General features: G+C 37.9%; 1 protein-coding gene and 1 long non-coding RNA gene across 15 annotated transcripts in view; one reads left to right on the top strand and one right to left on the bottom strand.

The window, feature by feature from the left end:
- The window catches only part of PPCDC (phosphopantothenoylcysteine decarboxylase), a 66,961-nt gene that overhangs the window by 18,858 nt on the left and 32,975 nt on the right, over positions 1-15,128 (bottom strand). For 13 of the 14 annotated variants that reach the window (XR_012502816.1, XR_012502815.1, XR_012502813.1 and 10 more), the window contains exons 6-7: positions 923-1,016; positions 588-737 (exon numbers count right to left, since the gene is read on the bottom strand). Coding sequence is in view for 1 of the 14 variants with exons in the window: in XM_045516845.2 (XP_045372801.1) it covers positions 919-1,016 (98 nt within the window). In the remaining 13 variants the exon portion in view is untranslated. Of the gene's footprint in view, positions 1-587; positions 738-788; positions 1,017-15,128 lie in introns of those variants that run through there. The other variant, XM_045516845.2, reaches the window with a different exon arrangement.
- Positions 1-15,128, top strand: part of LOC123616909 (uncharacterized) — a 36,566-nt gene that overhangs the window by 14,366 nt on the left and 7,072 nt on the right. The window lies entirely within an intron of this gene.

The following is a 15,128-nucleotide window of genomic DNA, read 5'->3' on the forward strand; positions in this document are numbered from 1 at the left end:
GAGTCTCCTCCAGCAGGTTTGGTGACATCCACCAGGACTGGGCTCCTGGGTGGACGGCAGCTGGACGCCTCCGGCCCTCTGACTTTTGGTGTCATCCCCCACGGTCAAGGCTGGGTTCTCCTATTTCAGGCTCCCTGGGCCTCCTCTTTAAGTCTAAAGTGGGTACAGATTTGTTTGGTTTTTAAACAAAGGTAAGTAGACTGTATGTCTAAGAAAAGCTCAAGGAGGGCCTTGGGAGTGGTGTGTTCTAACAAAGGCCACCATTTGACCTTGGCTGCTGCTGCGGAGCCTGGGCCTGACTTTCTGTGAACCTCTGTGTTCTCGTGGGCAACGAAGACCATGAGCCCAGCAGGGCAGGACTGGAGGAGGATCGGAAGAGGGTAGATATAAAGTCCTCAGCCAGCGCTGCCCCTGCCTGGGCCCTGCCCAGGCTTTAGAAGGCCTCACTCTGGTCCTCCACTGCCTGCTCCCTGCCTCACTGGGACCAAGGGAAGAACCCTCACCCCCTTCTAGACTACATTTTGCGTCCCTGGCCTATAAGGCCCCAAGCCCATGTTCCAGACCTGAGCTGGTTTCTGCCACCTTACCTTTCGAGGGCAGCAAGGACATGGACTTCTAAGCCCGAGGGCTGGCCAACGGTGACTATTGCGCAGGAGGACACGGGAGAGTGCAGAATTTGAACACTCGTGTGGGTGCCCACACACGAGTCCAAGGCCGCTCATGGCACAGGAAGGAGCCTGTGATAGAATATGTTCCAGTCACTGTTGTGAATCAGCTGCCCCCAAAACTTAGTGGTGGAAAACAAGAACAATCAATTTATTGTTCTCTTCACAGGCCTGGAGTCACCAGGCTCAGCTGGAGTCTCTGATGTGGTGGCAGTCAGAGGGTGGCTGGGGCGAAAGTCAGTCCAAAAGTTGCTCACTCAGATGCGGGCTGCGGGCAGTGCACCCCCGCGTCCACTGGCGTGGGCCTGGGCCTTCTCACAGCATAGCAGCTGGGCTCCAAGAGCAGGAGTCCTGAAAAGAATCAGGCAGAAGTTGTATCGCCTTTTGTGACCCAGTTACAGAAGCCATAGAGCATCGTTTCTGCTGGAGTCATAAGGCTGCCTGCATGAGAGGGCAGGGCACACAGGTGCCACCTCTCACTGGGACAAGTGTCAAAGCACATGGTAAGCATAGGCACTGGGGTACATTGTAGGGGCCACCTCTGAAACACGCAATATGTCATGGAAGAGAAGGGGGGCCAGCCGCGGGCAGGAGCCTCTGTACGTACTCTTGCCCCGAGCCTGCAAATGACAGGGGCGGTGGCAGTCTTGTGCCACTTAGTACCCTCTGATCTAGGTGTCCACGCCTGTGGGAAACCATTCTATTTAGACCAGAAGTGGCGGAGGGTATAGCTCAGTGGTAGAGTGTGTGCTCAGCATGTACGAGGTCCTGGGTTCCATCCTCAGTACCTTCATATAAACAAACCAACCAACCAACCTAACCTCCCTGCACACACCCCCTAAATTAAAAACCAAAACAAAACAGAAGGCATCCAGCCAGGACCCTGTGAACAAAAAATACTGAAAACTACATCAGTAAACAAAGAATGCTAAAGTCATCAAGTCATCAGCGGCTCCCGCCACCCCCCAGTGAAGACAGGCCTGCAGCCCGGCCTCTGCAGCCACTCACCATGGTGCACTCTGAGGGGACCCAGAACAAGAAAGGACAAGATGCTGGCCCTAGATAGCTAGATGCTTGTCAAAGGAATGAATTCAATGAGCCCAAATGTTTGCTTCCTCCCATATATAGAAAAGCACTAAATTCTTTAACTTGAGATGCCTGGTTTTCTTTAGATAACAAGTAATCTTTTATTGTTCCAACTACCTGATCTTTGTTGTAAAGCTCCTATATATCCTAGCTCCTCCCCTACATCTTCAGAGCAGTCCCTCCGAGTGATCTGAGAGGCTGTCATCCTGGCGCCCGCCAAATAAAACATAACTCTCAACTCATAGGCTGTGCATTTATTTCAGTCGACACCAGTTAAATTTGAATTTCAGATAAATGCTGAATATTCTTTTTTTAGCATAAGTATGTCCCATGCATTATTTGGAACGTCCTATGCTAAAAAAAAAAATACTGTTTAATCTGAAATTCAGATTTAACTGGGCATTCTGTGTTTTATCTGGTAGCCCAAGAACTGTCCCACTAGAGTTCCCAGTAGCTACTCACAACAACATCCTCCCACACCCACTCCCTGAAGCATAGAGGGTGGTGTCTGCAAACTCTCTCTTCCCTTTATCTACCTAAAAGCAGGACATGAGTTTTCCTTTGTGAAGGTGTTTCCCCCAGTACCAGGAAGAGAAGAACGACTCATCACTGGAGATGAATGGACACCAAGATGAGTCTGCATAGACAGACCTTACTAAAATAATCCTGCCTTCCATCAGTTCCCTCATGTATTTCCTCATCACTTTCCCACAGTTTACTGTCCCCCAACCCCCTTTCCTTTGTTAGAATAGAATGTTAGTATATAAGCCCCCAATTTCTTACAATTTCTTTGAGTTTCACTTCTTTTCTGTGAACTCCCATGCATGTAAATATTAATAAAAATTATAATGCCTTTTCTCCTGTAAATCTGTCTCTTATTAGTTTAATTCACAGGCCCCCAGATTCTGAACCTAAGAGGGCAGAGGGAAAGTTTTCCCTCCCCACCACATTGAACTACACTAGTCGTTGTTGTATTCCTTATTGCCATGTATTTGCAATTAAAAAAAAAGTTTCATTTATGAATGTCCTTGATGGAGCAGTAAAAAATATTAATTTTATTAAATCTTAATCTGTGAGTGATACATGTCTTCGTCTTTTTAATATTCTGTGTGAGAAAGAGGAAAGGGTTCACGAAGCAGTTCTGCTGCTTATCAAAGGATGTTGGTTGTCTTAAGGAAAAGCACTTGTGTGATTCTTTGAGTTGCCAGCCAAACTAGCTGCTTTTTTCATGGAATACCATTTTTATTTGAAAAAAAGACTGACAAACGATGATGATTCAGACTCCAATATTTGGCAGATGTTTTCTGGAAAATGAGTGAAGTGAGCCTGTCACTCCATGAAAAACAACTATTTGTTGCTTATGATAAAATTCGAAATTTCAAGCAAGAGTTAGAATTTTGGAAAACTTGTGTCCACTACTGTGAGCCTGACAACTTCCTAGTTATGATGCTGTGATAGAATAAGAAATACGTATTTGGTCTTCTTCCCTTTCCCGGGACAGAGCTCCTAAAACCCTCAGGCATTTCAGGGTGATAGGAGTGAGAAGAGGTCTCTTCTTACTCATAATAAGCCCCTTTCAACTACTGAGTTTATGCTAATGAGGTGACCCTTTAAAGGGCTGGTTGCCAGAGGGTTGGAACTTTTGGTCCATCCCTTACCTCCAGGGAGGGGAGCAGGGCTTTGAGACTGACTTAATCACCAATAGCCAATGATTTAATCAACTCTGCCTACTTAATGAAGCCTCCATAAAAACCCTAACCAAAGGGGTTTGGAGAGTTTCTGAGTTGGTGAAAATATCCATCTGCTGGGAGACAGTGCACCCCAACTCCACGGGGATAGAACCCCTGCACTGAGGACTCTTCCAGATCGTGACTTATGTACCTGTTCATCTGTATCTTTTATTCTTTATAGTAAACCAGTAGATGTAAATGTTTCCCTGAGTTCTGTGAGCCCTTAGAGCAAATTATTGAACCTGAAAAGGGGGTTGTGGGAACCCCAGAGTTATAGCTGATTAGTTGGAAGTACAAGTGACAACCTGGGCCATGTGGCTGGCATTTGAAGTGGGGACAGTCTTGTGGGACTGAGCCCTTAACCTGAGAGGGTCTGCTATGGCTTCAAGTAGTTAGTGTCAGAATTGAATTGTAGGACACCCAGGTGGTATCCAGAGAACTAGCTGATGGAGCAAAACAAAACAAAACAGAACAAAACAAAAAAACCAAACCCATACATTTGGAGTCAGAAGTGTTGTGAGCAGAGAGGAAACAGCAGTTTTTTCTCTTACTAGTACTTAAAGACTTTTCTGATGAGATTAGTAGTGACAGTAACAAATGTGATTTTTTAATATTGTACAATGAGAAGTGTCAAAATTTGGAAGGTCTGCAAAACTCGATTAATCCTTTCCAAATGACAAATGCATGATATTACAAAACCATACACACATAAAAAATTCATTCAAAATGCACAACAGAACAATAGATTTTAATGTAAGAGAGTATGAAAATGTCCTTGCTATCGTATCAGATTCTACATTGAAACTAACCTTTAAGAAATTGCTACTCATTGAATTTCAATGTGCTGTCAGAGAATATTATCTAAAGGTTATTAAAAGGCTCCTTCTTTTTCTAACTATATATCTTTGCGACTCTGAATTTTCTTCACTTGCTTCAACCAAAACAATACATAGCAATAGACTGACTGCAGAGGCAGATATGACCATCAAGCTGTTTTCTATTAAGCCAAGGATTAAAGAGGCTTTCAAAAATGCAAAACAAAGCCATTCTTCTCAATAAATTTTTTGTTTTGGAAAAAATAGTTACTTTTTATAAAAATATGTTCTTTATATTAACATGCAGTCGGTTTATTATAGTTATTTTTAAATGAATTAATAGGTTGAGATCAAGAGGGCAGAATATAAGGACATGGAGCTCCCCCACAAATACATCAAAAATATATCTACATGTAAAACAGTTCTCACAGAATACCTACTGAATGCTGGCAGAAGATCTCATACAACCAAAGCTGCAAGAAAGATCACCACATAACTGGGCAGGATGAAAGAAACAAATGAATAAAATGAATTAATATTTTAAAATATTAATAAATATTTTTAAATGTTCTTAGCCTTAACTTCTAATAGCCCTCATTAACAAAAGTGCTTTGGAGTCCTCAGTAATTTTGAGGAGTATAAAAGGATCCAAAACCAAAAAAAGTTTGAGAACCATTGCAAAATAGAGTGAATAAACCTTCATCTCACCCCTGAATCTCAGCCTACAGTTTGTTTCTCTCCAAAGACAACCACTATAGCCAACGTCTTTCCTATCCTTCCCTATGTCTTTATACCCAAAGGGTCCTCACTCTTCTGTACCTGGCTCTTCTCAGTAGGAAAATAATGGACCACAGGAACCAGTTCACATCAGTACACATACAGCCACTGTGTCCTTTTTAATGGCTGCATTGTATGCCTATTATATGATGTAATGTAATCTATTAAACCATTCCTCTATTGCTGAACATTTGGGATTGTTTCTAATTTCTACTTTAATTTTTGTTTTACTAATTTAAATGATGCAATGAATATCTTTAGAAAAGTTGTAAACAGGGAAGTAATATGACCAGATTAATCTGTTAAAAAAGATCATGTAAACTGCTGAAATCTGAATAAGACTGGTAGATTGTATCAATGTCAATTTCCAGGGTGCAGATATTGTACTATTGCAAGATATTACCATTGGCAAAAACTGAGGGACAGGAACCAAGTGCAGAGAATCTATTTGGTGGTGGGGGGGGGAGGTAATTGGGTTTATTTATTTAAGTTTTTAAAATGGAGGTACTGGGGATTGAACCCAGGACCTCCTGTACACTAAGCACTCACTCTACCACTGAGGTATACCCTTCCCCTGGAATCTGTTATTGCTTACAACTGCATGCAACTCTACAATTATCACAAAATAAAAAGTTTAATTAAAAAAACTGGCACCCATTAGGATGGCTGCTATCAAACGAACAAACAAGACAGAAAATAACAAGTGTTGGTAAGAATGCAAAGAAGTTGGAAATTTTGTGCATCATTGGTAGGAATGTCAAATGGTATAGCTGCTGTGGGAAACAGTATAGAAGTCACTAAAAAAATTAATAATAGAATTATAATATGATCCAACAATTCTGCTTCTGGGCATACACCCAAAATAATTTAAGGCAGGGTCTCAGAGGAATATTTGTACACCTATGTTCATATCAGCTTTATTTATAATAGCTAAAACATGGAAGCAACTCAAGTGTCCATCAATGGATGAATGGATAAGCTAAGTGTGGTATATATACATATATCCAATGAAATATTACTCAATCTTAAAAAAGAAGGAAATTGTGACGTGTGCAACAACTCTGATGGACTTTGAGGACACGGTGCTAAGTGAAATGAGCCAATCACAAAAAGACAAATACTATATGGTTCCACTTATATGAGGTTTCTAGAGTAGCCAAATTAATAGAAACAGAAAGAATTGTGGTTGCCAGGGACTGGGTTGGGAGTGGGGAATGGGGAGTTGTTGTTGAATGGGAATAGCGTTTTGATTTAGCAAGATGAAAAAATTTCGGAGATCGGTAGCGTCACAACGTAAATATACTTAACAATACTGAGCCGTGCACTTAGACATGGTTAAGACAGTCAGTTTTACGTTACTTTTTCTTTCTTTAACCACAATTAGAGAAAAAAAAAATGGAAGAGAGCTAGTGAAAAAAAAGATCACTCTGGCTGCTGCAAGGTTTGGAAGGACCAGACTAGAGGCAGGCAGGCCTCCCAGCGAACTGTTTCTATTGTCCAATGCTGGAGCTTGAAGCAAGGCAGTGGCGTGGAGCTGAAGGGGCTGAGATAGACTGGATTACTGGTCCAATCTTTGCTCCCCTGTAATAGAATTCTCCATCCGCACCCTTGTCATAGTGGACAGAGAATACTTTTCCCCCTTTTGACTATGGGTTTGGCTATGACTTGCTTTAGCAATAGGAAGTTTGTGAATCTGACAAGAGAAGGTTTGAAATGTGCTTGCTCAATAGGACATGCCCTCCTGTGCGGCAGTAATTGGCCACGATAAGAACATTCCCCAGATAGCTGTTGCTCCTTCAGTCTGGATCCTGGCGTGAGTGTCTGGGAACAGACCATTTGCCCTGGGTTGCCGCTGGTCCAAGGAGAATGAGAGACACGTAGAGCACCCCTGAACTCAACCCGTGGCTTAGAGCCTGAAGCTAGATCAGTCAAGGTACAGCTGACCCGCAGAGTATGGTAATACATGATTATTATTTTAAGATTCTGAGAGTTTTTTGTTTTGGTTTGGTTTTGGTATAACACAAATAATCATTTTATAATGGCATTTTAGCTACATCTTAAACTTGAACAGTATTGTATGTCAATTATATCTCAATAAACTAGGGGGAGAAAAGGTATTTAGCAGGCTTTTACAAACTCAACCATCATTTTGCTGATAGCAAAGCTTGCCATCCAGCAACATTCAACCCCCAGATACAGGCAGTCAGGAGAGTGCTGAGATGGTTTGAGTTCATGTACAGACTGCTAGTGAAAGCACAGAGTAAAGAATCCCAGGAAATCATTTCACAGATGGGAGCCTAAGACTTTAGCTGTAGTTCATATCAGGATGTTGGTATAATCGCTGTAGGAAAACATGATGAACAGCTCTTAGCATAATCCTTCTGGAGTGACTTGAGTCTGAGGATTGAAATGAATATACTTCTTACTGGTTGGGATTATTTGGTCAAGATGCTATTTGCAATAAACATTATCCTGTGATAATGAATCACTGGTCCTTGCAGGATGGAAGGGGCCTAGAATAGTTAACCTGCCTCCAAGTCAGAGAGAATCAAAAACGTATCAGAGGTCCCCTCGATAAAGCAACTTTGTACTGGCTTCACGTATTTCTTTGTTTCATTCCCTCCATCTCTTACTCCTGCTCCCAGGGATCACTTCCCAAATTAACTACATGCAGGCTTTTGTCTGAAGGCTCTGCTTTTAGGAGAACCAAAACAGGAGAAGAAACAGAAGAAGAAAGAAAAGAAAAGGTCTGGGCCTGGAAGGGGGGTTATCAAGGGCTCCCCTGCTCCCTCAGATTTGAGGTTTCTCAAAAGTCAATGCTCTAGGGGAGAAACAGGGGAGAGAAAACCCAGCTCATCCCCAAAAATCTTTCCTATATTCACCTGACACAAACCAAATCATGTTCCCTGTGCAAATGCAAAACTCCAAGCTAAAAATTAACTTTAAAGTTGTTCTGAGTTGGAAGTACTCCTAAATGATGGGCAGAAACAAACAAAAATCCTCTCTGGAAGAACATATCTTAAACATAGATCTCAAAGAATTCCAAGAAATATAAGCTCATAAAAAAATAAATAAACTCATGAGGAAACAAACTACAAGGATCATGAATCAGCAGAAACAACACAGCAAAGTGAGATCTGCCAAAATATCATAAAAATGGAATGATGAGATACAGAATAGAAAATAAGTATTTTAATATGTTTCAAGAAGTTAAAAAAATTAAAAACACGATGACAGAAAAAAATGACAATAATAAATTAACAAAGTTAGCCATATTTTGAATATGAATCAGGTTCAAGTTCTAGAAATGAAAATTATAATAATTAAAATTAACTAATAAAAATAATCAAAATCAAAACCTTCAAAGGACAAGGTGAAAAGCAGAATAGCCAAAGCTGAAGAAAGAATTAGTAAACTGAAATATAAAGCTTAAGGAATTACCAAGAATTCAGCAATGAATGATAAAAAACATGAAATATAAAAGAGAAGTTAAGAGACATGGAAGAAATTCAACACAGATTCATGATAAAACATCCCAGCAAACTAAGAATTAAAGGGAACTTCCACATCTCAGTGAAAGATATCTACTAAAAACTTCCATCTATTGTCATATTTTATGGTAAAAGACTGAAAGCTTTCTTTCCAAGATCAAGAAAAAGCAAAGATGTATGCTCTCATCACTCTTACTGAACATTTAACTGGAGGTCCTTACCAGTGCAATGCCAAGAAAAGGAAATAAAAGGCATACAGATTATAAAGGAAGAAATAAAACTGCTTCTAATACCAAAAAACATAATTGACTATATAGAAAAATATAAAGATCTACAAAAAAGCTACTATAACAAGTGAGTTTAGCAAAATTACAGGATACAAGAGCAACACAGAAAATCCAACTGTACTTACATTTGCATTGAAAAATTTTAATGGAAAATTTTAAAATAGTACCATTTACAATAGCCTAAAAACATGAAATACTTGGTATAAATCTGACAAAATATGTGAAAATTTGGTATACTGAAAACAACAAAACATTGATGAGAGAAACTAAAGAAAACCTAAATAAATGTTTATGTATTGGAAACATCAATATTATAAAGTGTTCAATCCTTCCCAACTTTATCTATAGATTAAAGGCAATCCCAATCAAAATCCCAGCAGGCTCTTTCATAGAAATCAACAAGATGATTCTAAAATACGTGTGAAAATACAAAGGACCTTGAATATTCAAAACTTCTTTGAAAAAAAAAGTACCCTACTTTATCTCAAGATTTACTATAAAGCTACAATATTCAAGTCATCATAGTATTGACAAAAGGATTGATACATATGTCAGTGGCACTGTTAAAGTCATTAGACAAGGAGGCCATTAGACTGAGGTGGCTCTAATGCCCTGTAAGTAACCAAAACCTAATCCAGGGTAAATTCCTATAAATGCCTCAAGGTTAAGAAATCGAAACTTACGAACAACTAATCACAAAGGGCCAACTAGACTTTCCCAAATGAGGCAACTGCTTAAGGTACAGCAAATCAAACAATTTCCTTGCTTTGCTTCCATGTCTGCTCTATGAAAGCCTTCACTCATAGCTCCTGCTGGTAGAGTGCTTCTAACCACTGTTGGTTTGGTGCTACCCAATTTGAATTCATGTTTTCTCAAATAAACTCTTCTAAATTTTAGTGTACTTCAGTTTATCTTTTAACAGATCAGAATTCAGAGTCCAAAGGTACACTCACACATATATGGTCAACTGATTTTTGACAAAGGTGCCAAGTCAATTCAATGGACAAATAATATTCTTCTCAACAAAGTGTACTGGGACAATTGGACATTCATTGGGGAAAAAAAAAAAAGAACTTCGACCCATAAATCGCATCATATTAAAATTAACTCAAAATGGACCATAGACAGGAACATAAAACCTAAAACCATAAACCTGATAAAAGGTAGAAAAATCTTTGTGACCATGGGTCAGGCAAAGCTTTCTTAGATATTATATCAAAAGCACAATCCATAAAGAAAAAAATCAATAAATGACATTTCATAAAAATTTTAAGCTTTTCCTCTTCAAACACTATTAAATAGATGACAAGGCAAGCTTCAGCCTGAGAGAAAATATTTGCAATACACATATCTGATATGGGACTAGTATCTAGAATGTGTAACGAACTTCCAAAAGTCAATAACAGGAAGGGGGACTTCTGGCTGAGGTGGCATGAAGAGGTTGGCAAGTATTTTCCTCAAAAAACAAGTATAAAACTAAACACATTAAAAAAAAAAAAAAAGCCTGTGCAGTGCTTTGGAAATTAACCAAAGGCAAACAACAAATTGAGAAGCATTTATTCATGAAAAAAATGCCACAACTTTGAGTAAGAACAGTGGAATTTTGCTATCTTTTTGCCTAGGGCTGCTCCTATTGTCCCCCAGCTTGGTCACTGAGAATGATAGTGTTACCAGGGTATGGATAGCCATGAAAATCAGAAGTATGTCCACAAGAGGGGACATAGTTGAATTCAAGCAGGCAAAAACTTGAGCCAGCAGCATTGTCAGTAAAAGTAGGAAACAAATGGGAAAAATCTGCAGCTTTGCTAGCCTGTTTGGGATGAGCAGCACACCAGCAAGAAACTTAATGGAGAGATCCTGGAAATTAGAGAGCCAAAGAAGGGCTACATCAGCTCTCCCTACATCACGATCCACAAACAGATCAACTGACAGAATGGAAACCTTACAGGCTCAGTGTTTGAGTGCACCGCCATATAAATGAAATCAGACAATATTTGTCCTTTTGTGACAGACTCATTTCACTTAATTTCTTTTAAAAAGCATATAATTGTATAAAGCAATAGCTATAACATTGTATTATTAAGTTTATAACATACATAAATTACATATGAAACTAACAGCACCAAAGAGGGGAGAAGAAATGGAGCTATATTAGAGGGAAGGTGCTATATTTTACCAGAATTAGGTCATTATAACAGTAGACAGTGATAAGTTTGGATTTTAATCCTTAAGCAACCACTAAGAAAGTAACCATAAAATATGGTTAAAGCAATTAACAGAGGAATGAAAATAGTACACTAAAAATACTTGTTTAACACAAATGAAGGCAATAAAGGAGGAACAGAGGGAAAAAAAGGACACAAGACATAAGAAAATAAGAGACGTGGATTGACATAAACCAAATTATATCAATACTTACATTAATATAAATGGTCTAAACACTCCAGTAAAAAGACATAGATTGTTCATAATATTCACTTATAATCCATTTTATGTCTCTGAAGTCAGTAGTGAAGTTTTCTCTTTCATTCCTGAGTTTGGTATCTTGAATCTTTGTTCTCTTTTTTCTTGGTCAGTCTAGCTAAAAGTTTGTTCTATTTTGATTGTCGTTTCAAAGAATTGAGCTTTTGTTTCATTGATATTCTGTTTTTCTACTCTTTATTTCACTATAATCTTTATTATTTCCTTATCTTTGCTTTTTTTAGATTTGGTTTGCACTCCTTTTTCAGTGTCTTAAGGTAGAAAGTGGGGTCATAGATTTGTAATCTCTCTTATTTTATAATATAGCCATTTAAAGCTATAAATTTCCCTTGAAGCACTGCCCTTAGCTGCATCCCATCAATTTTGATGCATTATGTCTTCGTTTTTTTTTACTTCAAAGTATTTTCTAATTTCCTTTGTGATTTTTTTCCTTTGGCCCATTGGTTTTTCAGGAGTATGTTCCTATTTTCCACATATTTGTGAAATTCTCAAATTTCTGTTATTGATTTCTAATTGTATTCCACTGTGGTCAGAGATTATGCTTTGTATAATTTCAATCCTTTTATAATTATTGAGGTTTGTCTTATGGCCTAACATATAGCTTATATCAGAGGATGTTCCATATGCATTTGAGAATGTATATTCTGCTGTTTGAGTGGAGAGTTCCCTAGGTATCTGTTAGGTCTATTTGGTTTATAGTGAGTGTTGTTCAGCTCTTCTGTTTCCTTGTTGATTTCCTGTCTCGTTGTACTACCCATCATTTAGAGTGGGATACTTAAGTCTCTGACCATTACTGCTAAGTTGTCTGTTTATCCCTTCAAATCTGTCAGCTTTTGCTTAATGCATGTTGGTGCTCTGTCTTCAAGTGCATATGTTTATAATTGTTATGTTTTCTTGCTGGATTGGCCATTTTATCACTATAAAATGTCTCTACCTCTTTTTTACATGTTTTGTTTTAGAGTCTATTTTGTTTGATGTTGGTATAGCCACTCCAGCTTTCATTTGTTTTGTTTTTTTACATAGGAAATCTTTATAAACAACAAGGTCCTACAGGGACTATATTCAATACCTTGTAATGGCCTGTAATTTAAAAAATATGAAAAGGAATATATATACACACATATATGTATAAATGAATTACTATGCTGTACACCAGAAATTAACATAACACTGTAAATCGACTATACCTCAATAAAAAAAATCTAATCTATACTTTTACTTTCAATCTGTTAGTACCTCTGAATCAGAGGCATGTCTCTTGTACACATCATAGAGTTGGATCTTGCTTTTTTTAGTCCAGTATGCCTTTTGACCAGATTGTGTAATATACTTACATTAGTGTTATATTGATACAGTTGGATTTATGTTTGCTATTTTACTTTTTGTTTTCTATATGTTTCATATCTTTTTGTTCCTCCCATCCTCCTTTACTGCTTTGTTTTACACTAAGTGAATACTTTCTGGTATAACATTTTAATTTCTTTATAATTTTTTCACTATTTTTTGAGTTATTTTCTTATTGTTGCTTTAGGATCTACCATATACTTTGTAACCTATCAAAATCCAATTCAGATTTATTTTGATTTAATTCCAGCGAGATGTAAAAACATTATTCCTATACATTTATTTATATACTCCTATATATTTATTCCCCTTTCCTAATGCTATTATTGCCATTATATACTATAGTTATCATATATTAATATGTTCATAAGTTATGTACAGTATGTTTGTGTAAATTATAAATCCAATAGTAAGTTGCTATAATTATTACTTTTATAGATTTGTAAATCTTTTAAAGAAGCTGAGAGAAGGAAGGAGAGCAAGTATATATTTATAGTTTGTTCTTTACCAATTCTGGCTTTCTTCCTTTGTTCCTCTGGATCCAGTTTACAATCTGCTGTCATGTCCTTAACTCCAATACAGCTTTGTTTCCACCCACCTCCTTTGTGCTGTTACTGTCAAATATGCTGCATTTCTATATGTTACAGACTCAACAACACAATTATAGATATATTGTTCATACAGTTTCTTTTTAAATCAGTTAAGAGAAGAAAGAAGAAATAGATTTATATTCTCTTTTATAATTACATAACTGCCTCTAACAGCACTCTTTGTATTTTCATATAGTTTTTAATTACTGTCTGAGGTCACCTGAAGAACTTCCTTTAGTATATCTTGTAAGGTAGGTCTGCTAGCAACAAATTCTCTCAATTTTTGTTTACGTGGGAATGTCTTTATTCCACTTTCATTTTTGAAAGCTAGTTTTGCTGAATATAAGATTCTTGATTGATAGTTTTTTCTTTTAGTATTTCCAATATGTGATCCCTCTGCCTATGGCTTCCATTGTTTCTGAAGAGATGGTAATTAGGATTTCCTTGGACATGACAAGTCATTTTTCTTTTGTTGTTTCCAAGAGTTTCTCTTTGTCCTTGACTTTCAAGTTTACTGCAATGTATATGGGTGTAGCTCTCTTCATATTTATCCTACTTGGAGTTCATTGAGCTTTTTAGATGTGTGGATGAATTTTTCATCAAATTTGAGATGTTTTCAGCCATTACTTCTTCAAATATTTTCTTTTTCTCCAGTCTTTCTGGTACTCCTATTATGCTTATGTTGATATACTTAACAGTAATTCCCTTTTCTCTAACGCTCTGTTCACTTTTCTTCATTGTTTTTTCTCTCTGTTCCTCAGATTACATATTCTCTATCAACTTATCTTCACTTGCTGATTCTTCTGCCATTTTAAGTCTACTGTTGAGCCCCTCTGTTGGAATTTTCATTTCAGTTCTTGTACTTTTCAACTTCAGAATTTCTACTTAGTTCTTTTTTTCATGTCTTTCTCTTTATTGATATTATCTATCTGATGAGATATTATCATCATACCTTCCTTTACTTCCTTATGCATGGTTCCCTTTGGTTCTTTGAACATACTTACAATGGCTGCTGTCAAATCTTTGCCTGCTAAGTCTGACATCTGGACCCGCTCAAAGTCAGCTCTGTTGCTTGCTTTTTTTTTTTTTTTTTTTCTTGTATATTGGTGATACTTTCTTGTTTCTTTGCCTGTCTCATAATTTTTGGTGAAAACTCTGTGTGTGTGTATAATTTTGCAATGTAAAAATATGTTAACATTTCAGATAATATATTGCAGCAACTCTGAATACTAGCCATACATACCCCACCCTCTAGCTTCTTCTTCTTGCTACTTGTTTATTTGTTTGTTTATGTAGTGATCTGGCTGGATTATTTTAAAATGTATTTCCCCTGCTGTGTGCAGTTTCTGATGTCATTCCTAAAAGGCACAGCCTTGGATGTGTGCACTGCCACCCTGGGATGACAACACTTTTAAAAGGGCTCCCTTTCCTTGACCTTTCAGTTAAGCTGTCTCTATTGGTATCACATTCAGCTGTTAGTCTCCACTAATTGCTGACTAGTTGCTCTATCATTTTTTCAACAATGCCCTGGGGCACGAATTGCTCCACAGTCTGATCCAAGGAAATGAAGCCCCTTCGCAGGAGTAGTCTTTGAGGCCAGTCTTTGGAGTTTGTTCTCTCCTGAAGAGGGCTCTTCTCAGTTCTCTCTTTGCCTGCTTCTGCCTGGCAAAGTTCTAGCTGGTCTAATTTTTAGCTTGTTTTCCTCATGGAGCTACCAGATTTCTCTTAATTGCTTACCACCAATAGCTCCATTGTTTTTAAGAGCACCCTACACTCTGTTGCAAATAAAGTCAGTTCCCTTGCGGAGAGCATCAGACCTCTGTTATTATGGACTTCCTCTTTCCCTGTACAAAACCTCTGTG

Source organism: Camelus bactrianus, chromosome 27 (assembly GCF_048773025.1).
Source record: "Camelus bactrianus isolate YW-2024 breed Bactrian camel chromosome 27, ASM4877302v1, whole genome shotgun sequence".
NCBI lineage: Eukaryota > Metazoa > Chordata > Mammalia > Artiodactyla > Camelidae > Camelus > Camelus bactrianus.